The sequence below is a fragment of the Gymnoscopelus braueri genome (genome assembly GCF_963280865.1).
Source record: "Gymnoscopelus braueri genome assembly, chromosome: 13".
NCBI classification, from domain to species: Eukaryota; Metazoa; Chordata; class Actinopteri; order Myctophiformes; family Myctophidae; genus Gymnoscopelus; species Gymnoscopelus braueri.
Window position 1 is genome coordinate 26,416,390 of NC_137615.1, and position 21,157 is coordinate 26,437,546.

General features: G+C 39.8%; 3 protein-coding genes across 3 annotated transcripts; 2 read left to right on the forward strand and 1 right to left on the reverse strand.

The window, feature by feature from the left end:
* The first annotated feature begins 1,821 nt into the window (after positions 1-1,821).
* Positions 1,822-16,350, forward strand: fam234b (family with sequence similarity 234 member B). Its single transcript, XM_080447476.1, has 13 exons — positions 1,822-1,865; positions 5,593-6,129; positions 6,528-6,644; positions 9,169-9,420; positions 10,541-10,656; positions 10,923-11,073; positions 11,380-11,521; positions 11,994-12,188; positions 12,703-12,781; positions 13,282-13,449; positions 13,563-13,683; positions 13,976-14,202; positions 15,682-16,350. Exons 1-13 carry the CDS (start codon positions 1,829-1,831, stop codon positions 15,682-15,684), a joined length of 2,145 nt encoding a protein of 714 aa, XP_080303602.1. The 5' UTR covers positions 1,822-1,828; the 3' UTR covers positions 15,685-16,350.
* Positions 16,351-16,776: 426 nt separating this feature from the next.
* Positions 16,777-18,361, forward strand: smdt1a (single-pass membrane protein with aspartate-rich tail 1a). The gene is made up of 3 exons (XM_080447492.1): positions 16,777-16,988; positions 17,716-17,872; positions 18,088-18,361. Exons 1-2 carry the CDS (start codon positions 16,848-16,850, stop codon positions 17,851-17,853), a joined length of 279 nt encoding a protein of 92 aa, XP_080303618.1. The 5' UTR covers positions 16,777-16,847; the 3' UTR covers positions 17,854-17,872; positions 18,088-18,361.
* A 349-nt stretch (positions 18,362-18,710) lies between these two features.
* On the reverse strand, positions 18,711-20,926 carry ndufa6 (NADH:ubiquinone oxidoreductase subunit A6). The gene is made up of 3 exons (XM_080447490.1): positions 20,778-20,926; positions 19,777-19,892; positions 18,711-19,456 (listed from the first exon to the last, which is right to left on the reverse strand). Exons 1-3 carry the CDS (start codon positions 20,914-20,916, stop codon positions 19,325-19,327), a joined length of 387 nt encoding a protein of 128 aa, XP_080303616.1. The 5' UTR covers positions 20,917-20,926; the 3' UTR covers positions 18,711-19,324.
* Between the last annotated feature and the right edge of the window lie 231 nt (positions 20,927-21,157).

Consider the following 21,157-nt stretch of genomic DNA (forward strand, 5'->3'; position numbering starts at 1 on the left):
TATTTTCAAACATTGTAGTACTTTTACTTTTGGTACTGCAAGTATACTTTGATGCCAATACTTTTGTACTTTTACTCAAGTAACATTTTGAAAAAAGGCCTTTTACTTGTAAGTATTTTTTACATTGTGGTATTGCTACTTTTACTTAAGTAAAATATCTGAGTACTTCTTCCAGTTCCACCACCACTGGGAAAAACTAAAAACATACAATAGATCAAGTGTAGTATCTGTTCTTATCAGTTTAATATCTGATACGTCCCCTGTGTAGCCCACACCGTGACGGAGAACGTCAGACCATAGTGACTATGTCTGTGTTCGCAGAGAGGACAGGTATGCCTTAAACTGATGAGTAAGGAAAATAACGACGCGGGGTGACGCCCGTGTCCTCGTTACAATTCGAGATTAATTTTTGAATGGGTACAGGTTCGTCTGCCGAGGTGACTCACTTACTTCGTGAGATGCCTTGCAGAACCAGGATCTGCCCCGACCTAACCTGTCTAAAATAAAAAACAGGAAATTAGCTGCAATGTGCAAACGTGAACAGTTATGCACGCATGATGGTGTATTTAAGTGTAATCCAAGGGATTAGAAATCTAAATATACATAGTCTATATAAAATAGACTATAGAATAGGCTATATATAATATAGTGTGTGTGTGTGTGTGTGTGTGTGTGTGTGTGTGTGTGTGTGTGTGTGTGTGTGTGTGTGTGCGTGTGTGTGTGTGTGTGTGTGTGTGTGTGTGTGTGTGTGTGTGTGTGTGTGTGTGTGTGTGTGTGTGGTGTGTACCCCTGACTGAGTAGCTGCAGATCAGTGATAGGTTCTTTGAATGTTTTTTTCATAAAGCCTGTATCTGCAAAAGCTTAATAATAAAAAATGTAAAAAAAGCTACGGTTGTGCAGAACTTTATTGTCACTTTTTGGCTACTGCTATTTGCGCTGCTTTTTTGGTACTTTGCTTATTTCAATTTTCTTTATATTGTATGTTTCTCGATAAAAGAAATGTATGATAGTCTTGATCCAAGGCTCTACGCATGCTTTGCTGGCTGCATCTGTATTGTGCAGTAAGTGCATCATGTGACAATAAAAACCTTGAAGACTGATGCCTATGGCAAGATATTCTTTTCCTCTTTAATTTGTGCAATTTATCAATCAACCAATGAATAAATGGATGGATGAATCACTCAATCAATCAATCAATCAATCAATCAATCAATCAATCAATCAATCAATCAATCAATCAACCAATCAACCAACCAACCAACCAATTAAACAGTCAAAATCACACAAAAATACCACACACATGTATTCCTTGCAACATTGTCAACAAGTCAAATCCTCTCCTCTCAGTTCTGTGTTTCTGAGGCTGAGCAAGCCAGCTAACCCCTAAATGCCATGACCATATGAGTAGCCATCAGCTGGGTTCAGATTAAACTGAAGTGCCCCATTACGTACATACCATAGACTGTATAAAAAGGTACATACCTGGTACATACACGCCGTGTTAAGCACACATCCCACCGGAAATTGATCAATTTTACTTTCAAACTAAAATCAAAGCTGTCATTATTGTTTTTACCAGTCTTACTTTGATGTCTACTGACCGGAAGTTAATCCGACTTGATGCAGGTACCTGCAGCTCATCACCAGTGTTGCCATGTCCGCTTATAGGCTTATTATAATCAACTTTCTGCTTGGCGAAGGGCTCGCTTCTTTTGGGCTTGTGTTCATATACCTGGTTGCTTGTTTCTCTCGGAAAACCTGGCAACACTGCTCATCACATCTGCTGCCTAGCTGCAGCTTCTTTATCAGTGAACCGTTAGAAATAGTCATGGCTGCTGCCCTGTCCCGTGCTCTAAAATTACCTGGTAAGATGCGCTACAGTTAACTACAATTGTTTTATGTCTAAATAAGTAAGATAGATTGTACCTAAATGTGTTGTGGGTTTTAACAGAATCGCTATTAAGTCGACTATCGGCCGTGTTGGCTGGTTTGATGCGGTCATCTTGAGCTATATGGTAGGCTATTCGTTTACAGTTTGTATTGCCGAATACAGTATGACGTGCGACACAATACGTTAAATGTATTGGGGATAATTTGTGGAAGGTGTCCGCGTTTAAAGAGTGTTTTTGAGCGTAGATTGTTTTTAGATCAGTGGATCTAGTATGAGAAGCTCAGTTTGCACTCGCTGTTTAGATGGTGCGTTGCCACACACACACACATGTATGTATATATATATATATATATATATATATATATATATATATATATATATATATATATATATAGATATATATATAGATATATAGATAGATAGATAGATAGACACACACACAGAAGCAGTAGCAATTTGATTGATTAATTGAGCTATTTATTGAGTTTTCCTACGGATTTGTCATTTGCATACAAGTGGCATTACTGTAATTGTGTATGAAATGAAAGCCTGCCAGGTACTTATAACAAGGCGTTAATACGGTGTGACGTCATGGATAGAGAGCCCCCTCTCTTTGATCAGGAGTTAACGAGAATAGTTTTTTTCCTCTGAAAATCGATCAAACTACAATAATAAGGACTGACTGTCATCTTTCACCCTGACATGTGCGTGAAGGATATAACATGTAAGCAAGCTGTGACAAGCTGTGACACTATTACATAGTTTATTGTATTGTTTGTTTTGCAACGGTTTAATTGTTTTATTAAGTAGGCTACTTTGCAGATAGATTACCGTTTTTATTCAGTGTTCATATGTTTATAGTGATGTGATGAACACTAAGTTTTCCTTGCAAACGATGCCACAATAGGCTGATGTATTTGCACTGTATTAGCCATACTGGTGACAGCAGATTGTTGTCTGTTGTTGACAAGTTGATCTGTGAGCCCATCCCATATTGACAGACATACCTGCCACATTACCTGTAGCCTATATGCTCGACTCAGTTCCTTTAATATGCATATGCAACTTTCTGGTATAAAGGTTTCTCTGACTGGTATTATTTCCATAGTGTACCAAGTTAACCTAAACCATACCATACTGTTCACTTCCTCACAGATGGTGTTTCTTTTGTTCCCCCATGACAAAATATTGCCCCACCCCTCCTGACAGAGGCTAATCGCCTGTGTGCGTGCGTGTGTGTGTGGGCTATATTGGTGAGTGAGGCCCCTCTCACTCATTTAATATTGTGAGGAGGGCATATTTGATTCTAACAAAAAGCCATGGCTAAGTACCGCAGACTTACTGTCCGTATACATATTGGGGAAAGAACAGATTTCAATTGCTTCTCATACACCTGAATTGAATGAATCATTTCCACTTTCCACCTATTATTTCTGACCAGCTCAGTGGCCTTGCGGTTAGAGTGTCCGCCCTGAGGCTGAGAGATCGGGTCGATCCCAGGTCGGGTTATACCAAAGACTCAGAATCCATCAAAGGTTGGATTGGGGTAAATCCCTGCGACATACTAGCGTCATGTCCAGGGGGTGTAATTGTACATCAAGCTGCCTCACGCTAAGGAAACAGGAGATAGCTCCTGCCCTATGGGACTCAGGACTCGGCAAGACTTACCTCTCATTTTTGAGTTGTTCAGGCTTTGACTGTCCAATTGGAATGAACTGGTATGATCACTTTATCCCCCAAAAATATTGTATTTTTATTTATTTGCTACATGGCAAAAAAATACAAATGTCACATAACAGAACAGACCCACAAGCTTCTGACTGACAAAAGTGGCAGGGCAAATATATAATTGATCTGTCTTTGGCAGTAGCCTATGTTTTCACCCGGTCTTGTCTATCCGGGGCTAATCTCAATCTATCAGCACCACTGCCCTAAACATGTAGTGGTGTTGTTAGTAGAAATAAACAAAACACAGAATTACCCGGGAGGAAGTAGACTAAGAACCAAGTTCCTGTTTCTACACAAAAAAAAGGAGTTGGTGCCCCCAGAGGCAAAAACCGAATGGGTTCCCACTGCAGATTGATCTGATTCCCGGATTGAGCACACCGCTCGATCGATCAGTGCCATATTTCTTTGGCACGCTGCTAGTAGTAGGCCAAGGAAGTACCTGCACACATTTTTCTTTTACATGTTTTATATATATATTTTAAATGTTTAATATTCATTTTATAATGTAAGTCAATGGCAGTCAGATCAGCTGAGACCATGACCAAATATGAAGTCATACGTCATAGATGACAGACATTTTAGACTGGGACCCGTCACCCGGCCTGCATGGCGGAGGTACAGTAATGCACTCCATTGAGTGAATGAATGTCTCCTGTTCAACCACTTGCCATTCCATACATGCACACATGACACCTTTACATGTGTATGTGCAGACGATAATAAAAATAAACAATTCTGTTTAGACAGACTCGACTCCCCCCGAGAACTAACTATCTTGAAAGGGATACAGAGACAGACCGATACAGAGATCTACATATATGGGCATTAAATGGGACACAGACAGACAGACACTTACAGAGATTTGGGGATTTTCGGTTCTCAACAACCTCCGGTCAAGTTTGAAGTCGATCGGTCTGCGGTGCTCGAGTTATGCGCAAGACAGACACACATATTATGTGCATATAGATAGACTATTGTCATTAATGGACAGTGGGCCCATTAGCAGTGTGATATAGTACATGATTTTCGTTAAGCAAAGTACTTAGTAAGACATTGGAGGCATCCCCCTTCTAAATTAATCATTATAACAGTATTACAATATTTGAAATAAATGGCTTTTAAGGAAGGAAACTAAAAAGTAGTTTCATAGCAATACAGTAAAAGGCACACAATCGTCGGAAATATATAGTTTTGACAACCGTATTGCTCCAGTTTTTTCCCCACAAAAGCATAAAAGGTTCCCAGTACAGTCACAAACTTCCAAGAGCAGGCTTTTTTCCCCTTAAAGGAGAATTCCGGACAAATTAAGTGTTATCTTTCATGTCTCGTTACTCACCTAGCGACGTAAAAAGTGGCGTTCTTTTTTTCCATATATTCCCCTGTCGTCATTTTTTAAACACCCTCCGTTGTTATAATGGGAGCGAGTGGGTTAGTGAAGTTCGTCTATTATAACCGACGCAATGTTATTTTTTTCTCTACTACGATTCATTGTAGAGTCTCATGATAGTCAAACATGCGCTGAAAATTCCTGCGAGCCTGCCGTTAATGGCGAACGATTTAACACTGGTTGCTTGTTTCCAGAATCTGGCAACACGAGTTGCCAGGTTCTGGAAAGAAACAAGCATCCAGTGTTAAATCGTTCGCCATTAACGGCAGGCTCGCAGGAATTTTCAGCGCATGTTTGACTATCATGAGACTCTACAATGAATCGTAGTAGAGAAAAAAATAACATTGCGTCGGTTATAATAGACGAACTTCACTAACCCACTCGCTCCCATTATAACAACGGAGGGTGTTTAAAAAATGACGACAGGGGAATATATGGAAAAAAAGAACGCCACTTTTTACGTCGCTAGGTGAGTAACGAGACATGAAAGATAACACTTAATTTGTCCGGAATTCTCCTTTAACAAACAAGACAACTGAAATCACTGTATTCAAATTACTTATTCACCATCTCTGGGTCTCTACAGGTAAAAAGGGATCAGAGCTGGGTGAGTATGATCCTCTTACCCAGGCTGACAGTGAAGATGACAGTGAGGAAGATGACCTGGTGCTCAACTACCCTCGCAACGGTCTCGGTAGGGGAAACTGCCTCGGCACCGGGTCTTCAGACCTGCGGGGCAGCAGGTCTGGGAGACTTGTGGGGGGTGAAGATGAGGCGGAGGAGGAGGAGGATGAGTGGAGAGAGCGTCTGCCCAGCAAATCCAGACAAGAGAGAGACGATATGAAAGGCACACAGTACTGGAGTCAGAGGGACACAGGAAGGGACAGAGGAGGAGAGGATGGACGGGGTCCCAGTGCAACGGGGGGCACTGGGGTGGGTGCCGTCGGAGCTGATTCAGATGGGAAGAGGGCAAGGGTGAGGGGCGCCATCAGAGCCGCGTTCTTCCTGGTGCCTCTGGTCTCTGCCATGCTGCTGGTGCTGCTGTGTGCTTTTTTGATCCCTTGCCAAAAGGGGGAGCTGGATAAACGGCCGCAGTGGGAGAGAGAATTGGGAGATGCAGGAGGTGAGAGACTGTCCCAATAAGTAAGGCAGTCTTTAAGTCAAGCAATCCTATATGACAGGCCCTTGGTTCCACTTTCAAAAATGTAAAATGAAACCCTAATGGAAAAGAGCAATGGCAGATGTTTGGGTGGCCCTGTGTGAAAACCAGTTTACACAACAGTCCATTGTTGTTGTGTACAGAAGAACTGAGAGGGGCGTCGCTGATGGTGCTGACTTAAATAGACTTAAAGTCGAGTCTCTGTGGCTAGACACTCTTAAGATAGCTATAATTACGTGGGACTGACAGTAACACAAAATCTTGCCGTTGTAGCCAGGGTAAAAATGACTACAGAAGCCCTGACATAAATTCTACACTTTCTAGGCCCATTTCCTGGTGTTATATTTCCACTCTCCATTTAGGTGTCACTCCACCAGCATTGGCTTTGTGGGATGTTGATGGAGATTCTGTGGAAGATGTGCTGCTGGGCGTTACAGAACGAACCAATGACACCCAACCCTCCATGGGAAACAACAAAGGTATGGAATCAATTCATTGAGATGGAAGTATGGTTCATTTAATTCTTCATTCCATTTTATTCAGCCTTTGATTCGTTTTTTCAGATAATTATGGCAGATAATTGCAAGGGAGAAAAAAACATAGTTAGAATGTTTTCTAAGGAATCACACTAGTATACAAAGATACAGCCAAGGTCACCTCTACTTTTTCTGAGTGTCAGGCCTCCTCTCCTTATATTTGCCTCGTGGTGTCTGCCTCATAAGTAGCTACTGCATGGTGAATGCTAGGAAGGCTTATGCAATCTAATCCTCATATCTAATACTGCAAGTCCCACTAAAAATGTTGAGCAGTTGATTGATTTAAAACATGTTAAGGTGGCTCCAGACCAAACAGACTACTTCAGACTACTTCAGACTACTTCAGACTGCAACAGACTGGTATTCGGTTGGCAAAAGTTGGCATTTAAGTCTGTCAGCCGACTGGCCATTCATGTGCTAATTCATTTATAACTTTCAGACCAATCTGGGAAATAAAAAGGAAAAACAGCGCCCTCTGCTGTTTTTGACTATTAGCTTGCCAGCATTGCCAGGTCTGCTTATTATAAGCGACTTTGGGCTTGTTTTCCTGCAAAGTCACTTGTACATAGGGATGTTCTCAGCGTTTTTTCTTCACTGACGTGCAGTGGTGTAAAGTAACTAGTACATTTACTCAAGTACTGTACTTAAGTACAATTTTGAGGTACTTTTACTTTACTGGAGTATTTCCAATTGTCTATACTTTTACTCCACAACAATTATTTGAAATGTTTAGTTACTAGTTACTTTGCAGATATAAATCATTATGAAACATACATTAACCACTTTAGCCCTATTTTATACCTATAAGCTATTTGAAAATAGCAGATCTACAAGCTCACAACGTGTTGCGATGCACGCTGAGCTTGTAGATCTGCTATTTTCAAACATTTTAGTACTTTTACTTTTGGTACTTTAAGTAAATTTTTATACCAATACTTTAGTACTTTTACTCAAGTAAATGTTGAATTATTTTACTCAAGTAAATAGATTCACAGAATGTATTTTACCCAAGTTATTTTCATTCAAATGAAATGTGATTGAACTTGCACTAATAATGACTTTAGTTGATTTTTCACTCTTTAAAATATAGTATTTCTTAATTATTAATAATTACAGCTTGTAGATTGGCTATTTTCACGATTTTAAATTGTTTTTAAATAATAATAAAAAAGGAACACTGTGGCCGTGAAGGCATGTCATTATTCGAGGGGCACACGGCCAATGAGAGGGGCAAAGACGGCCATGGCCATCGTGGCCACCGTGAAATTCCTGCCCTGATTGCATTGATACTTTTACTCAAGTAAAACATTTGAGTACTTTTTCCACCACTGCTGACGTGTACACAACATTTTTGAAAACGGTTATTCGAATAATCAAAATTAAATACATTAATTAATTTATTGAAATTAGCACCCAGAAAATAGCCAAAACTGAGCACATTTCGATCTATAAGGCCAAATCTAATTTGAAAAAAATATATTAAGAGTATATGAAAGCCAATTAAATTGTTTATACTATTGGAATCTTACACACCTGCTCCCAATAAATTACATCACCACAGCGCAAAAGTAGGTCAAATCAATCAATCTCTCTCTCTGGGAGCAACAACGAGAAACAGTGAATGTAGGTTTTCATAGACATGGTCGCTTGTTTCTCTCACATAATCTGGCAACACCGACAGCCTTTTGTTGTCACTTCGTCTCTGCGGTCCGACTGGACCGGGGCCAGTCGGGGGCCAGTCGGACCTTTTTCGGCTCTGGGTCGGCCGAAAAGGTCCCGACGGACCACCCGACGGACCCCTAACCGACTGGACGACTATATACGAACCAAGTCGGCCCAAAGTCGGTCTGGTCTGGAGCCAGCTTTATGAACCCTGAATCCACTTCACACCTGTCTGCCTTTGTTTTGCCTCTGCTCCCCCCACTGCTGGGGGGGAACTGGAATCAACAGCAAGGACACTGTGGCTTGACTCAGGGTCAATGGGGCAGGGGGACTAAACCAGGGGTTTTCAACTGATTTTGACCCAGGGACCACCATCCTGACTAAGAGCAACCTGGGGACCACCACTATTGTGCGTGGTGGGTCCATCATAGACCCACCCCACACAATATCAATCACATTTCATATCACACACACACACACACACACACACACACACACACACACACACACACACACACACACACACACACACACACACACACACACCATACAGTAAGAACTCCTGTAAGTTATTAAAAGTAAACAATAAAAAAATATATATTCTTTTAATTATGCATGGCCAGGGACCACCTGCAATACCTCCGTGGACACCGGTTGAAAACCCCTGGACTAAACAATTCAGATTTTTTGTTCTATATAATAATTTATTGGCAGACAGATTGGCATTCGTATGTTTTTGTAACAATGGTCTCTGCTGAAGCTTTATGCTCCTTTTTAAAATTCTCTTTCTCTTTCCTTGTGGCAGTTTACAGTGCAGTAGCATTGTCTGCTGTCAGTGGCCAGGTGCTGTGGAGGGTAGTCATGCGGGAGACTGTCAGCTACATCCAGTGTGGTCTACAATACGAGGGTCACCCTGTCCCACTGCCGGCTGGTGGAGCTGCCCTCAGAGCATACCCCGAGACAGCTCCTCTGCTGACAGGCCAGAGGGAGAGGGCTAGTGGGCCTGTGTGTCTCCTCATAGGAAAATCAGTCCTAACAGCTGTCAACGGAACCACAGGTTAGGAGGCTCGCCATTCTAGGCACAAAATACACTAATGTTACAATAGTGTTCACATATCTTACGGCGTATTTCCATATTTGAACTTAAATTAATGCCCTACATTGTTGTACAACAGTGTTGCAAAAGAAGTGGAAATAGCCAATCTTCAAGGTCACAACATGTTGCGATGCAACACATTGTCAGCTATTGCTCTCTTTAAAAACATTTGGAAATTTGAAAGTAAAAGTGGTTTAGTCTGTCTGTGGGGTTTTATAAATATTTAATCAATGAAAAGTATTAACAAGCTTGTGACTAAATAATAACTACATTGTGTTCTTTGAACAAGCTCTTTTTTTCCCCCATTTCCTGAAAGGTAACAGTAATTAGGTTATTAGGTGGTAGTTCTTACAAGCTGTTGTATCATTGCTAGTGAAGATGCTAATGAGACACATTAATGTTGCAACAGTGTAGGCCTGTTCCACATTTAGTCAACCAACTTCTTCACTCATTAATTTGATTATCCACAGGAAATGTACATTTGCTAAAAATACACTGAAACCTCGAAACCTCAGTTCTCTCATAGGCCATATCTTCCACGAGCAAGGGAGTAAATCATTTTAAACAAGATTCAAGATTTTTTCCTTTGAACAGGCTCAGCAATGCATGTTTAAAACACATTTAAAAACACAAAAGTACCACTGAAAGTTGTTGAACAGGTCAGAATATTAGCATATTTGAATGCCTATTGTAATTTGAGTGATGATAGCAGAGGTAATAAAGGATTTCCTTAGATGATTTATGGGCCAGTGGGACTTTGTAGTGTCGACCTGATGGCAGTAACTGGAAGAACTCGTGGAGGGGGCGAGAGGGGTCAGAGTGGCTTTCCTGATTATGGTGTACAGTTGAGTTGAGATGGGGGAGTTTGGGGTGAACCAATCATTTTTGCTGGTCTGATTAGTTAGTTGTGTTTGGTGGTGAGGGCATTGTACCAGGATGGAATATTGAAGGTAAGTATAGATTCAATTTGTGTCCAGTAAACCAGGCTTGAAATGTCTTCTCTGTCAGTCAGGTTACCACCCCAAACACAGAATGAGGCCAAAAGATTTAATAATAGATGCCTTTGTTTTGTCTCTCGCAGGGAAGAAGTTGTGGTCAGTTCCCATTGAGAACATTGAGTCCCAGGCCGTATCACTTCCAGACCTTCAGGGAGACACAGTCCCAGACCTGCTGATTGCTACACTACCAGCAGATGGGGTATTGTTGTCAGACGCCTAATCTCTTGTGGACTTATCTCCTCTTTGGAGATGACGCACTGAAATCAATCAGGAAAATTAGTCTGGGGAAAAAACTCACAGATTTTCGTTCCTTCTATTCATTTGTTTTATCAATAATAGCAACTTGCTTGATTCAAAATTATTTTCTTATTTCTTATTTTCAGCATCTCAGATTCAGTGTTAATATCTCTCTCTCTCTCTCTATTTCTTTCTTTCTCTCTCTCTCTCTCTCATATAAATTCCTAGTCGTCTGACCTCGCACTGATCTTGCTCTCTGGGCTGACAGGGGCAAAGCTTGGACGTCCTGTGCCCTTCAACCTCACTACACAGGGGAAGCTGATTGGTCCTCTGCTTCATGAGACACAGCCAGGGGCATACTACATCCTGTTAGGACTAGGTACTCTAAAAGCGTCAATCCATAATCTAAATCCATAGCACCCCTCAATATAGTTAGTTTTCATAATGAAAAGCGAAAACATCTGAATTATTGATTCTACACTATGTTCTCAATATAAATGTTGTATTGCTGTAGATTCAACTGAAACTCTAGACATTGTGAATGAGAAATTAAACATATCACATAAATATCTATGGATGAAAGCTATGTTTATTTGAATAGGAAACAATTGCTTATTCTTTACTTTGCATTCTGACAACTGCTCCCCCTAATCTTTGAATAATGTTTGTTTAATTCCCTTCTCAGGCACTGTAGAGGCTGTCTCCCTGTGTGACATCTACATGCGTGCCACTGGCAAAATGCCCCTCATGCAGGCACTCAGACATAAGGACGCTACCTGGGAGAAACTCAAGAAAACAAACTCTTCCTCCCTCATACACATCTACAGGTAGACTTAAGTGGCTGGTAACCTTATTTGGTTACACATCACAAAACCCCCTCTGTCAGTTAAATGGTGAAACCTTTAATCTGCTCGATCTGTTGGTGTAATGGAGAAATGCATGCAGATTGCAGAATGTAATAGTAGAAGTGAACCTTTTAAATATGCATGGTGGAGGCTTTTTTCTTCTCTTCCACTGAGGTAAAATAAAATGTATTAAACTTGTTGAACATAGTTAAATGTGGATATTTAAGTAATTTTTTTAATCTGTCTGAAATGGTTTGACAATTAAACAAATTTATGATTTTTTAAAAACACATTTTTGTGACTGTGGAAACACGTTTGGGTTGTGTGAGTGTTACATATCTCTGGCATTCACACTTAATGAGGTGTCAGTCACAGCTGCTTTTGTTTACACTATTTTTAGACTAGCCAGTTAGAGTCTAGATTTATTCAGCTCCACCTTTTATTGTCTCTCTAGTGGAAAAGATACTGTGGACTTCCTACTCCCTCTTGTGTCTGGTTTTTGCAACAACCACAACAGTCTGGATACTATTGCCAACCTCAACTCCACCAGGAGTGACTGGGCACTGGTCTATGGTTCCAATAAACTGTCCGTTCTGAGAGAGAGGGACGCACATAAACAGTGGACCAATATCTTAGCTCCCATTCACAGGTACAGTATGGTGATAGCCACTAGTTTCCTCTTCTAGTACTACTATTCTTTAAGTCTGGTTAATGCTGACTGTGTAGTACAGTGTTAGTGACCTGTAACTCTAGGTCTAGCCAGGCTCCATTATTTTTTTAATATTTGCTTAACCACTGAGCATATATTTTGTATTGGTTTGGTTCTCATATTTGCCCCTCCCCTGCCAGTAATTTATCTCCACCCCATTAGAGATAACAGAAAAACAAATAGTTGTCTTTAATTAATACTTTGTCACAAGTCCATGGTTGTACTAACATTATTTTCAACAAAAAAAGTGTTGATGTGACTGCCATGTGTTGATGTGACCTTTTACAGTTGAACATTTGACACTTGCAATTAAAGTGAAGACAAAGGAGCACAACATGTTGTTTAGTGGGTTGACTGGTAGAGAGTTAGAAAATTACTTTAAGAAATTAGAAAATGAAGACCTCAGATGAAACTGACTTGAGGTATGTCTTGTCTTTGTCTTGTTCCATCATAGTCAGCCTACCCCAGGCCACTTCAATAATGACAGGATACCAGATCTCCTCGTTCAGCATTCTGCAAATGGAACCCGAAAGGTAAGACATTTTATTCATGCATATAAATTTTTGTCCAGGCCACCGTTATTGTACACCCTCCAGTATATATTTCTAAGGTATTCTATATAATTTTTCTTTTCTTTCTTATATTACAATTGTCTTAAGAGAGGACCGGCCGGCGGGTGGGCGTCACTATGACTCACTCAGCCATAACCATATAAGGAGTTCCCAATGCTACGCCCAAATATGGAGTGTGTTGTCTCTAACCTCAATGTGTTGTCATGGCATCAGCCGCAAACAAATCAGTCAGCTTCATATATGGGCACAAAAGGGCATATACAGAGATCTCTATATATGAGCATATTGGTTGGATCTACTGTGCAATGTAGGTGTGAGGGCCTGAACCTCTAGTTACTGTATTGTAACAGACTATTTTCATTCAAGATTCTTCCATCTTGAAGTGCCTGTTCTTATGTGGAAGAATTAAATAAATTTAAAAATAATGACAGCTCTTTTACCTTTGTCTCTCCTGTCTCCAGGTGCAGGTGATTGATGGGGCTAGTGGACATGTCCTCTGGGCAGCAGAGTTTTTGTGTCCTCATCTTGTAGTGGAGGCTTCCTCAATCGCCACTACTAGTGGCCTATCAGTATTCCTATTCTGGGTCGGTGAGCCCATCAGAGCACAGAAGAACATGACTAAGACAACTGTGGGTAATCTTTGATGAAAAATCCTTATAAGTGATGTATTGTATGTCCTTGGAAGTGTTGACATTGATCAAAAAAACTTGATGTCTAAAAAAAAACTCTATATTGTCAACAGTTGGCACCAGGTGTGGTTGCTGAAGAGTCCCACATCAGAAACCTGTTCCTGCTGCATCCATTGTATCCGACAATCCTTCTGCAACTCACCAGCACCATAGACACTGCTGTCACTGCTGCAGGTGATGATGACTATGGACAGTAATATATAGAATACTGTGATGCCAGAAGTCACCTTTTTCGATAATTAGCCATCAGGGTAATATATGACCCGGCAGCAAATCTTTTCAGTTGAATTGCTGCTATACTGTGTTAATTTACCATAATTGGTTAAAAGAAAGTGACCTTTGGCTTCACACAATTCAATAGTTAATTCACATTTCAGCACAATTGCTGCTAACAAATTGGGCCACCCTTTACCCAGCTATTCTATCTCTCATTGGGTCATATCATACATAATGTCCTCCCACACAGTGAGCTACCAGGAGCAGCAGAAGGATGCCTCCTACATCTCTGTGCTATCAAGGCCAACGCTTGACTCTGAACCATTCGCTCAGATAATCAAGAGCCTGAGCCTGAGGGCTGCCATCGCAAAAGGACAAGTGGTGAGACTGGGTGACAGCAGCAAGGCCAGTGGAGCCATCAAACCAGGGATGTTTGAAGTGAACAAGTTCTTCAGGCAGCTCTCCTTCAAACAGCAGGTAATTTCTCATCACCATGGAATATATTCATGTTTTTTTTACTGTATATTTCTGATGTACTATGTAAAGTAATCAGGTATACATTTTAATGCAAAAAAACAAAACAACGATTGATTTCTCGTTTCACAGCTTAATTATTTCAGAGCTTAAAAACACCATTACACGCTATAAATCATGATATCTGATTCTACATATCACGTGTTTCCTGTAAAAGTAATAAGATAAGGCGGGACATGACACAGATATTGAATGGCTTTAAGCCTTACTGTGTCAAATGATATTCCAAAAGCAGGTGTTTCACCCATAGGCAGGGTCTTATCATTCGCATTTGGATTGTCAAAAACAGAAGCTAAAACATTTTTATAATGACCAAATGTAATGACCCAAACTTATGCTTATCCAAAGAACAAACCATGGCAACGGATATCGATTCTTCATTTACAGCAACAGCACATTGTAACGAGGATTTCAGCACGTTGGAAAGGGTGTGGTCAAATCAAAGACACATCACAGTCATGGTGTTGCATAAATGACCAAATGAACACCATGATATAACACTACACATACTGAAGATGCCAACAACATAATCCCATAACACAGTCCTATATTCAACCAACAACAAAATACAGAACAGAATTTCCTGCACGCTGGGGCAACCCTACTTTCCCTGGCTCTAACTACCCGGCAGGCTACACTAATCTTTGCTTTATCACAAGGTTAAACCTACAGGAGACATCACACAAGTTGCTGTAACTTCAAAATTACATTATCTTGTTTTGTGATAATAAATTGACACATACAGTAACAGGTGTTGAACAAAGGCCCCATAATTCTGCTTTTCACAATACTTTGTAATGCAATATAATTTAAATACCTTTGTATTTTTGTATGCATTCAGACTTAGTCTGCTATATAGATGTAACTTGTATTTGTGTATGCACTATCGCCCTAATACTGATTCATATTGACATGTGAAAAGACTGTTACATTTCATTGCCATGAATAGATTATTATTGATTATTTAATTGGACGCAAACTGAGTATACACCCAGGGCCAGGATGCATCATCAACTTTTCTTTTTTTTTATGAGAAAAGACAAAATCTAAAATACCATTATGACTACCTAAAAAAAATGTAAGTGAACAGCACAATAAATATGTGATAAAAAAGCTAACATTGATTTGAATGTCATTACGGTCTTTAAGCTACAATCCGGGACTTCTTTTAATTAATAAAACATTATTTTAAGCTATTTGTATGGTAGAGTATGTTAATGCAATTACTGACATAAAACTTAAATTTAAAAAAATCAGAATCAAATTCACCTAAATCCACCTTAGTTTGCTGGCTTTACCTTCTGCCCATATAATATTTTACTTATTATAAGTGCTGTAATCCATTTGTTACCTGGCTACTACATTTGAAAGTATTATTAGGTGACAAATTAGATTGCTATAATTATTTTCATTTTTTTTTAGTGATGAGCCACCAACTCTACCCTATCCTGTATAACAACACTCAATCCAAGAGGTGTGATGAATGGGACCCATCACAAAGAACGCACAAGGACACTGGAAACTAATGACAAGCTGTTTACATATGTTCACAAAGTATGAATTTACAGTAATCTGTATCACTTGATTCTTTTATGTAAATTATTTGTTGCTTGAGTATTTGGTTCTACTTTTTAAAAATATGATATACATACATACAGTGAATGTGAATTTAAGTTATTTAGTAATGGAATTAGAGTTTTTAAATATTTACTTGAATTTTTATACTTGTTTTGAGTTTGATGGTAACAAAATAAGTTACGGTACAATACTGCTTAAGGCAAACCATGATGAGAGAAAGTGTAGGCTAATATTGTGTTTCCATAGAAATCTACAAGACCAATTCACTACTATAGATGCAGGTCACTTGCACTTCCTAAACCACTAATAGTGCGTTTTTTGCTCAATGCCAAGTTATGTATAGCAAATCTGTACATATTTTATGGCTGTACAATATTTATTGGTTCGCTTTAAGGCTTGGAAATATTTTGTTGATAATTTAATTCAAATATGAACACTTGATTGCTGACATGGTTGTGGCATTGAAATGTAAATTATTTGCGACTGTACTGTTAACTGTAAATATTTGTGGAAAATGAAAGAATGGAAATTGTTACCGCTTTGTGACCTCTTCATTTCATTCTCTCTTCATAAATCTGTATATATACTTGTGTGTGTGTGTGTGTGTGTGTGTGTGTGTGTGTGTGTGTGTGTGTGTGTGTGTGCGTGTGTATAATGTATAATATATATATATATATATATATATATATATATATATATATATATATATATAAACATAATAATGCACTGCTGTCAGTGTCTATTAGGTAAATGTAGTGCACGGTGTAAACCAGTAAACTTTGTTGAAGTGTGAATTTAAAGAAGTTTTCAATCTATGCATGTGCCTGCGCGTGCTCCTGGTCAAATAGGTTCTTGCACGCCGTGCAAGGCCGTTCAGTGAGCATTGCACCCCTGGTGTAAACTAACTGCAGCACATTCTAAAGGGCGGCGCTCATCACAACAAGTGTCCAAGCCAGGTAAATCTCGTGTTCCGCATTGCTGCTGCTGTGCTGCTGCATCAACCTGGAAACATGGCGTCGGCCTACGGTCGCTTGGCCGGGCTGTCGGCGTTTCGAAAGTTTTCCACTTCAAGCTGGTCGGGAACGGCGCTGACACCGTGTCGGACAGCCGTATTTAAGTTATCAGGCGCCATTCTGCCAAAGCCCAAGAAGGTGAGTGTTGGAATTGAATGGTAAACAAGTGTACGTGTCATGTGTGTTCAGGTAATCAGTCTGGTTATGATCCGTCGTACGACCGTGTGTCGTGCACCGAAAATAGACGATCTATAAGCTCACATTGAGACGCATCCATGACCCGTTGTGAGCTTGTAGATCGGCACGCGGCACCATCGTACGGTTAAGCTTATAAGGGGAGGAGTCATGACATACAGTTGCCACTGCAGGTTCATGGTAACTGACTATAATAGCTGGCAGCAGGCATGTCTGTTTATCAATTTTGTGTATTGGGGACCACAGTGGAAATACGTCTTGTCTATGACTTTGCTGTGTTGTTTTAACCTGTATGACAGTTGTAAGCAATGAAATAAATACAAATCAAATTATGCTATTTAAGTTTACGTTCCATTTCTAGTGAACCATCATGCACAATAGCAGCACCCTGAGCCGTAATTAGAATCCCTGGTGCCTGGTAGGGTAACCTGTATGGGATGTAATATTACCCTACTATGCATGTCAGTATGGCTGCTGTGAAAAAGGTCTGAATAATTGAAACAGAATATCTGATCAAATAAAAATTGTAAATTAACCTATTAAAAAGGTGTAGTTTTATAATCTTACATTATAGCTCTACCACAGCCTTTTTTCTCTCACAGAACATAACCAATGGTAGCTTTCTTTAGCTGAACTAAAAGTTGTTTCTGTCATGGGATGTTTTGAGCAGACCTCCTTTGGCCTCATACGGCTCACTATGGTAGTGGTGCCGTTCTTGTACGTGGGGACCCAGATCAGCAAGACCTTTGCTGCACTGCTGGAGGAGCATGACATCTTCGTCCCCGAGGATGACGACGATGATGACTGAAGAGTCTGTGTGCTTTCTGGTAATCTGGCTATGACTGGCATGGATTGTGTGGCTCAATTAAAGCTATTGTTTGCATGTCTGTAAAAGTTTGTTTTTAGACTTATAGTCTGTTAACAAGTTGTCTAGTTCTCTCTGTTTGCTATTCTATTTCTGGAGATACATTTTACTTGTTGCAGCTAGCCAAGTGATAATTCAGTGTACTTCACCACCCTGCAATATTTTCTTCCTCCCCAGATCACCCTGCTTTATGTAAAAATAAAGAACGACCACCACCCTGGGATAGATCTGTGAGCTTCCGTGTAGACAAACTAAGGATCTTCCTGGAGTTCTCTCTGCTGCCTTTTCCTCTGTCTGCCTCGGCTATAAAGCTGTTAACTGTTGTTGATCCCACTATATAAGAAATGGGGGTGTCCCATTCTGGTGATCGCATTCTGTGTTTGCATGCACTGGTTAAGTCTTAATAAAAAGGTTAATTATCACAATTGTAAAATTCAGCACTTTGGTATCAAGTTGATTCAAGAATATAGTATGACTGATTCATGTGCAAAGGTTGCAATGGAACAGGATCACAGGTCTGTTGGTTAATGCATACCGTTCTGTGTTCTTTGTATACACTAACATTCAATGACACATTGACATTTACCCACTTTACGACATGGCATTAAGACAAATGAAGTATACTGACTGTGTCTATATACACACACGCATACAAATAGCATATATTCACTATGTGTGGTGAAACATCTCATGATCTAAGCGTAATTTTAAAATGTTCTCCACAACCAAGGAATGGATTTCCCCAAGATAAAAATAAAATCTTAACAAATCTGTCAAGGTCCATGTGACAAGATACCAACCCAATATAACTATTTATTAATCACTACTTTGCATAAGATCATTAGAGGTGTGGGGAAAGTTGAGGACAGGAGTAGTAAAGACTTGTGAGATTTAGCATTTAGTCTGCCGTAACTGATTAAAACCAGGAAAGCATCTGTAGATCTTAGCGTTGGCTATTCAAAAATAGCAGATATGCAAGCTCACAGCACGTCACTTTGTGCCACGCAACTAGCTTGTACATCTGCTATTTTTGAACATTTTTTTAAAATCTTGAAAGAACTACTGGTTTAGAAGGCACTTGTAGAAACGGCCTCAGGTCTTAATGGGTTTATTGGACTGTTCAACCAGTCTGTGTGTATACCACATAACCACAACCTCCTCTACTTAAATCCAGCATATACCTATGGTACTTCCCCTGTCTGCAAGTACACACAACACCAGACCATTCTTTCTTCAAGGGAACACATACCAGTCTAGATTAGCCCTAATGGTAATTTAAAAAAAAATCAATGAAAGATCACAAGGCACAGATTTAGACATTTGTGTGTAATGTGTATGTATTTACAGTTGAATAAAGAGGAACACAAGCAGGGAAGAGCCAGAGGTCACAGAACATAATACATATATCAAGAGTTCATGGGTCGTGACCATGATAGAATTTGCCCAGGAAGTCTGTAGGGCGAGGTGCCTCGGACTCATGGAAATACCGCATAACGTGAGTCTTCTGCTTCCAAACGTTGATGGTCTCCTGGAGTTCCATCTTGCCCTGATAGAATAAATAAGGACACAAAAAAACAGAACCATTACTACACTTAGCAGTAAATAACAGCACAGTATACATTAACATGCAGTATTAGGCCAATTCATATTTTATCCATTAGGCTGAGCAAATAAGTAAAACTTGTCTAATTCTAACTGGAAACCAGAAAACATTTTCAAGAAATTCTAACAGCAACATTTGTCAAAATGCATAATGTGTCTTTATTACTTTTTAATGCAAGTATCATGGTGAATGACAAAAGTAGCGAGGTTGATGCGAAAACTGAACAGGATAGATGAGCCAGGAGCCAAGTTGATGAGGTTTACCTTGATGACGAGCAGGTCAATCACACGTGGGTCGGTGACGTGCTTGTTTTTGTTGAACATCTCTCTTACTTTGTCTCTTCCCTGACGTGCTGTTATATCCAACTGGAACAATGCCACTATGGATGGACAGATGGGGCAGTATTATAATGTGCATTATCCATAAACAACCTAGACTCCTCCACAATAACAAAATTAAATGAATGCTTGAAATGTAAAATATATGGTGGGGTTGAGGCGGATCTAGATGGCATCCACCTTGTCAGCACAAATTCTGTAACGCTCGGTTACTTTAAACATATCAGGGTTATACCGTACCACAGCAAAGAAATCAAACAAAAGTGCACAACCAGTAGGCCATCAACCAATAGATTCAGCAGTAACCATAATACAATAAATGAAAATAGTCTGTTTGTGCATATGCACAAACTACTAGGTGGATTATTTACAGCCTGCATAATTATGGAAAGCATTGTATGCACCTACATACAGTATGAACCCACACCAGGATATATAATGGTTATGTTTTTATGCATCTGATCTTAAGACTATACCTACGAAATGATTTCATCTTAACTGTGAGCAAGCAACAGTTGAATGATCTCTTGGAGATTATTATTGTGTCCATTACTTTGTTAATTATCATCATAATTAACAAAGTAATCATCATAATATAATATAATAATATATTTTGCTCATTCCTATCCATGCAGCTGCTAAATTGCTGTCAATTTTAAGAGTGAGTTTGTCCAGACAGAATTGTTGCAGCTGACAATCCCCGAGGACCCAGACATCTTTGCGTTGATAGTGATACACTTCAGTTAATCCACAAATCCCATTTTGCTCCTTATCTTTTACTAAATGCGTGGGCAATTACCATGTTTAAAACGAGTAATGTAGATTGATTAGCCACTGCCAGTGAGGCTAACAGTACAGATACGACCTTGACGGCTCCACACGGGTCTTTATATGCCTGTTACGCACGAATTTAGAGGCCAATATACCTGAATTTGGCACTTCACGGTACCAGGCCCGGTACAGTTCCCGAACTCTGCGTTTCGCTTCATCCAGGTCCCGGGAAAAGATAGGTTTAACCACTCTAGCAGCTCCTGCTGCTGTTCGGGTCGCCGCACTGGACGCCATGACAGTTGCCGTTTACTCTTCTCTATGGAAGTTCAGTATTTATAACACTTCATATTGTACAGAGACCGTGTTGCTGCCACCTACAGTCGAGGATGTTTAGCCACTTAAAGGAGTAGTTCACCCAAAAAAAATATCTTATTTTCTATCAATTACACACCCCATGAAGCCTTGAGTTGAATCCATGGATTTATTTTTGTTTTTGTCGCATTCCTAAGCTAATAATTTGATTCCCGTCTCCTAC

What these genes read in the sequence shown, in the direction of transcription:
- fam234b (XM_080447476.1), top strand. Translation starts at nt 1,829, where the DNA reads ATGGCTGCTGCCCTGTCCCGTGCTCTAAAATTACCTG. An exon ending in CCGTGCTCTAAAATTACCTG is followed by an intron (nt 1,866 to 5,592) that starts GTAAGATGCGCT and finishes GGGTCTCTACAG; the next exon opens with GTAAAAAGGGATCAGAGCTG. An exon ending in CACTGCTGTCACTGCTGCAG is followed by an intron (nt 13,684 to 13,975) that starts GTGATGATGACT and finishes CCTCCCACACAG; the next exon opens with TGAGCTACCAGGAGCAGCAG.
- smdt1a (XM_080447492.1), top strand. Translation starts at nt 16,848, where the DNA reads ATGGCGTCGGCCTACGGTCGCTTGGCCGGGCTGTCGGCGTTTCGAAAG. An exon ending in TTCTGCCAAAGCCCAAGAAG is followed by an intron (nt 16,989 to 17,715) that starts GTGAGTGTTGGA and finishes TGTTTTGAGCAG; the next exon opens with ACCTCCTTTGGCCTCATACG.
- ndufa6 (XM_080447490.1), bottom strand. Translation starts at nt 20,916, where the DNA reads ATGGCGTCCAGTGCGGCGACCCGAACAGCAGCAGGAGCTGCTAGAGTG. An exon ending in CCGTGAAGTGCCAAATTCAG is followed by an intron (nt 19,893 to 20,777) that starts GTATATTGGCCT and finishes GTCCATCCATAG; the next exon opens with TGGCATTGTTCCAGTTGGAT. An exon ending in TTGACCTGCTCGTCATCAAG is followed by an intron (nt 19,457 to 19,776) that starts GTAAACCTCATC and finishes TTATTCTATCAG; the next exon opens with GGCAAGATGGAACTCCAGGA.